The sequence below is a fragment of the Triticum aestivum genome, chromosome 6D, assembly GCF_018294505.1.
Source record: "Triticum aestivum cultivar Chinese Spring chromosome 6D, IWGSC CS RefSeq v2.1, whole genome shotgun sequence".
In the NCBI taxonomy this organism is placed as follows: Eukaryota; Viridiplantae; Streptophyta; class Magnoliopsida; order Poales; family Poaceae; genus Triticum; species Triticum aestivum.
Window position 1 is genome coordinate 101,190,741 of NC_057811.1, and position 5,489 is coordinate 101,196,229.

General features: G+C 48.5%; 1 protein-coding gene across 1 annotated transcript; it reads right to left on the reverse strand.

Moving 5' to 3' along the window:
- Positions 1-1,582: 1,582 nt before the first annotated feature.
- Positions 1,583-4,381, reverse strand: LOC123141219 (uncharacterized). The gene is made up of 6 exons (XM_044560419.1): positions 3,931-4,381; positions 3,687-3,819; positions 2,905-2,964; positions 2,492-2,600; positions 2,146-2,404; positions 1,583-2,011 (listed from the first exon to the last, which is right to left on the reverse strand). The coding sequence occupies exons 3-6, from the start codon at positions 2,921-2,923 to the stop codon at positions 1,847-1,849; spliced, it is 552 nt and encodes a 183-aa protein (XP_044416354.1). The 5' UTR covers positions 2,924-2,964; positions 3,687-3,819; positions 3,931-4,381; the 3' UTR covers positions 1,583-1,846.
- Between the last annotated feature and the right edge of the window lie 1,108 nt (positions 4,382-5,489).

Below are 5,489 nucleotides of genomic sequence, written 5' to 3' on the forward strand. Positions count from 1 at the left end.
GCGCCACGCGGCGCCACCGGTCCGACGGAGGGGACGAGCTTGGGACCGCCAGGTTTAAGTGCGTTTCCGGCTGGGACCCCTTCGTCGGTCCGACATGGCGGGCGTGCCCGGGTGCGCCCGGGCACCCCCATATCCGCCTATATTTGGGCTGGATATGAGGGGTGCCGGTCAGCCTGGGCAGCTTGGCGTTTGAGGGCCGTTTGAGAGGCCCGTCTGGGGTCAAAAAATCATGACCGGGCAGTGACCGGGCGGACCGCCTGGGCGTATTAGGCGGGTTTGAGAGGTCCGGTTGGAGATGCTCTAAAGCGGCCACGTTTTGCTAAAGAAGAAGGTAAATAACATATCGTTGCGAAAAGACAGAAAAAAAAGTTGCGAAGAGCTTCGGCGGGGTGTCTAATAAGGGCCTCTTTGATTCACAAAATTCTCAAAACACATGAATGAAAAAAAAACAGATAAGAGTGTCTGGTCCTCTTGAATCCTACAGGATTGGATTGGAAATTACAGAAACTTGCCCAGTGAATGTTCGACATCACACATAAGACAAGGAAATTGTAATAAGAGGTTCGAGTGGAAATTTCCTCAAAAACATAGTGAATGCAATCCTTTAAAAAAGAATTCCTAAAGATTCCACTTCTATGAATCAAACAGTGCTATGGCGGATGGTGCACATAGCCTTTAATATTACTCCCCCGAATTCTGTCAGCACGTTATTTGGAACGTGCCTTAACGGGATAGAGGCCGAAACAGCGAGACACATTCGCGCAGGAGTATGTGCTTTATTATGGGCAGCCTGGAACTGCAGAAATGATTTGATTTTTAACAGAACAACAAATATTCATTTTTTGCAGGTTATCTTTCGAGCCACTGCGTTGATCTGTATGTAGTCGCTACTCACTCCGACGGAGGCCAGGGAGCGTTTGGTTACTGGATCTATCCGGTGGGAGATGGTAACACGGGATATTTTCAACCGGTTTGGATGGCAGTCATATAATAGGATAGGCAATTAGTTTTCCTATCTTTCTTATGCCAGCCGGTTGTAGCTTTATGACTACTTGTTTTTGGCTCTCTGTGAGCTTTTCTCTACTGTCTTTAAGACTTTAAGACCTTTGTTGAACTTTTTAATAAAGTTAGCCGTATGCATCGTTCTGATGCAGAGACCGGGAAGCCCCCCCTTTTTGAAAATAAAAACGAATCAAACAGAACGCGCGGGGGGGGGGGGGGGGGATCCTCCTCAAAGACCCCAGAACAGGGCAGTAGCCCGAATCTCCTCTCATTTGCTCGCACCACCCAGATCAGGAACTCCCTCCACATATTCACCTGACCCATCACGTCTCTAATGTCACACTAGGAGAAAAAACTATGAAACACTGGAAAAAATAGGTGATCACTGCTCAATCACTCCACGTAAAGGGAATTTGCCATCACCAGAAACATCTGGTCGGAACTCTGTCTTGGATCACGTGCCAAACTAACACTTTGTTCTTCAAAGGAATAGACAATCTCCACAGAAACTGCGTGTGAGTGTCAATTACCAATATAAATATCATCGCATCATAAAAAGATTTAGCAGTGTACTGATGATTGCCTTGTCAAGTACACCACACCTCATCGGCGGAACGAGAAATGTGTTCATTAGCAAGCACATCCAGCAAACGAGCCCACAGTTCTGCGTGAGCATGCTGTGAATTTCGACAGAATCTAACGCGTGTCCATTTGTTGAATTGCGTGCGCGCACGCATAACGCAACCTGCAACTATGCCAAGTAAAGTTGCACGCACACCTGAAAGTTTTAAGTGTAGTTTTCTCCATGACGCCGACAAGGCTTCATCATAATGCAGCAATTTCATCATAATGCAGCAGTTTTCAGGATGTTGGAGACGATGCTGCCAGTAACTTCTTCGATGAGCAGCTCCCGTCTCATCAGGACAGTGCCTGTGTGCAACATGTTCATCTTCCTGTTGCTGTCTGGAGTGCCAAGCACACAAGCCAGTGGATCCTCCTCAAATAATCCCTGCAAACGTGAACATAGAAGCAGGCACTTACTGAGTTACTGTTGGTTAATTTGGCTATTCGACCTCTTGTAGTACTACCGATGTTAAGGGGTATTGTTTCTATCTAACAAGCTGCAAATCAAACTAAACTTACAACGTTTGCACTTGATTCGGCCTCAGCATCGGCGTTGTTTGCTTCAGACTTCTCCAACCTTTCTATAACTTTCTTCTTCACCACTTCTATAAGTTCCTCCTCCAACCTTTCCATAAAAGCGCTGTCCACATACGAATGGCGTTGGCGCCACCTGAAAAGTTGCTTCTCTTGATGCTCATCACTCAACAGATGATCAGCTACATAGTGCCTCTTCAGAACTTCAACCAGTGATTTGTCAGCGCTATGGTTATTGAGTATTCTGTGAATGGATCAAATTGTTAGTTGAAACAGCCGAGTCAGATATTGAGGAAAAAGACGTAAAGCGTCATTAGCTCACAAACTGTACATTTTAGCTAGCTCCCTCTTCGTGTGTTCTTCTCCATGCTCCAAAAGGATTGCAGCAAATTCCTTCTGGAGGTCATAATACTGCATCTTCATGTACAAGGAAAAACAACCTGAAATATAGCTTCATCGAATTAGCACTTCCAGTGCAAAAGACAAAACTTTGCTTCATCGACAACGTATAAAGAAAGAGTCAACCATGAAATGATTTCTGAGGTTGAGTCCATGTTCATGTCCAGATCATGTTTTATGGCACAAACTAGAAGCTGGAACATACTAGCAGGTTCAGTTAAAACCCAAAATTTGAAAGGTTCTAAGTACTTGTTAGTGCATATATAACATAAAATGCTTTTACAGACGTCACTATGAATATTAATTTACAGGGGCCAGTGGCAGGTTAAAAGCCTTTAGGTTTACCGCAACCGTAGCCCAACATCAGTATTCCAGGAGGACGTGGAACCCCAAGCAATTTCTGAACTGCACAAAAGAGTATAAGTAAGCATCTGCATGTATGATACCAACAATCATAGTTGTGTAGCTTTACTCTGTTCAACACTTGTGCACTCAAGGATGTTTGTTTCATTTTTCCTGAATTGAAATAGCCGTTCGATTGAGGTGGTATTCTGTTCTGAATAGCTTACTAAATGAGTGGGAGCATAGGCTAACAAGCATAACAACTATATGGTACCCCAGTTCCTAAATAGGCGGCATATCTTGGTGCTTACAAATACAATCAAACTTCTCTAGCTTCGCATTGTACTAGAAAATATTCAATTTGGTGGCGTGAAACTAATACCTTTTGGGCTTTGCTTGAAAATTATTTCCATAATATCGCAATTTTATAGAAGTTGACTCTTTTCATTCTGCAGGTATAATAAAAGCTCACTCTATCATTTCTACATGCAGAGTATAACAGCAAAGACCCTGTACATATCCATGACATCGGTAAATTTGTATCAAAACAGGTATAGATATCTCTTAACGTGTATGTTTGCTAAGACATTCTTACATGCAGTTTTTCTTTTGAACTAAATCGAACAAGAGGTAGTGCTACCTTCATTCAGAATTTAACACAAATTTGTACAGTATCTCGCAAAGTAACTGTGTCCAGCATTAAAAACTTCTGGTGATTGGTTCTCATTTGGTACGGCCACAACGAATCAAGCAATCGATTACTTGTAGATCGACAAAGGATTCACCTTGTCCTGTCGCAAACCAGAGAGCGAGCAATCCTCCACCGAAACCTGACGCCGCGCCGCTCGCGATGCGTGCCACGGACGCGAACAAGCTGCAACTTTGGAACAGCGTATCCTCCAGCGAGCCCACCGGGCCCTGCAGCATCACCCCCAAATCAGGAACCCGCCGCCATTAATAAGCAGAGCATCAAGCACCGGGCTCTACGAACAAGAAGAAGAGCAGCAGCATGCAGTAGTGCGGACGTACCTGGTCACACCATCCCCCCAGCGCCTCTGCATTAGCCACACAACACCCACGCCCGTCAGTCCGTGAAAGCGCGGAGCAGGAGGAAATTAAGGAGACCTTCGGCCGCGAGGGCCGAGGGAGAGTATTTAACCAAAAAACTATCACAATTCGCGGAAACGTGACAGAAAACTACCACTTTACGATTTTATCCTGAAAACTACCACTTTTTTATTAATCCGTGACAAAAAACTACCAAATGTGAAAACTGCTCGCTTTGCCTGGGTTAAACGCGAATCTGACTGCCCGACCCCACACATAAGCGGGCTAAAAATGCAATCGGGTCCCTAGTTTTTCTTAAAAAAAACAATCGGGTCCTCCGCCTCCTTCTCCTCCTCGTCGCCGGCCTCCTCCTTCCCCAGCCGCTTGCCGCCGGCGGACGGGAACGGCTGCTGCGGCGGTGTGGAACCGGTCGGTGCTGTGGGCGACGCTCTTCGCCGCCGGCTTCGGGTCCATGGAGCTGCTCTACCTCTCGGCGTGCCTGGCCAAGGTGCCGCACGGCGGCTGGCTGCCGCCGCTGCTCTCGCTGGCCACGCTGCTGGTCATGTCCGCGTGGCACTACGGCACGGCCAAGAAGCAGGAGTACGAGCTGCAGAACAAGGTGTGCCTGGACCACTTCATCGGCCTCAGCTCCGGCATGGGCCTCGTGCGCGTCCCGGGGGTGGGCTTCGTCTACTCGGACTCCGTCGCCGGCGTGTCGCCCATGTTCGCGCACTTCGTCACCAACTTCCCGGCGTTCCACCGGGTGCTCGTCTTCGTGTCGCTGCAGACGCCGACCGTGCCCAAGGTGCCGCCGGAGGAGCGGTTCCTGGTGGGCAGGATCGGGCGGCCGGAGCACCGGATGTTCCGCTGCGTGGTCCGGTACGGGTACAAGGAGGGCCGGTGGGACCACTTCAACTTCGAGGACCAGCTGCTGGTGAAGGTCATGGAGTTCCTCCAGATGCAGCCGTTCCCGTGCGCCGGCGGCAAGCGGCTGGGGAAGGAGGAGGCCGGCGACGAGGAGGAAAAGGAGGCGGAGGACCCGATTGCTTTTTTAAGAAAAACTAGGGACCCGATTGCATTTTTAGCCCGCTTATGTGTGGGGTCGGGCAGTCAGATTCGCGTTTAACCCAGGCAAAGCGAGCAGTTTTTACACTTAGTAGTTTTTTGCCACGTATTAATAAAAAAGTGGTAGTTTTCGGGACAAAATCGTAAAGTGGTAGTTTTCTGTCACGTTTCCGCGAATTGTGGTAGTTTTTGGTTAAATACTCGCCAAGGGAGGAGGCGTTTACGGCGAACGTCGCCCCGTAGGTGCCCGAGGACCTGCTCCAGAAACATCGCCGGCGGCAGCTCCTGCGTCGTCGCCGCACCCGGGGGAGACTGCAGCGATTTGGGTTGGGGAGAGGCGAGGGAGAAAGGGAGACAGGAGGGCGCTCCGGCGTTTGATTTGTGGGACGGGATTTTCACTGTTTCTGTTTTATCAGCATCCAGCAGGGCTATCGCGCGCTTTTTTGACCGGAGTCAGTAGGCAGAGCTCGTCCAAT

Bases quoted from the DNA above. Each gene is read 5' to 3' on its own strand.
- LOC123141219 (XM_044560419.1), bottom strand. The intron at 2,405-2,491 runs GTACAGTTTGTG...ATCCATTCACAG, and splicing joins AAGAGGGAGCTAGCTAAAAT to AATACTCAATAACCATAGCG. The intron at 2,012-2,145 runs GTAAGTTTAGTT...TCACGTTTGCAG, and splicing joins CCGAATCAAGTGCAAACGTT to GGATTATTTGAGGAGGATCC.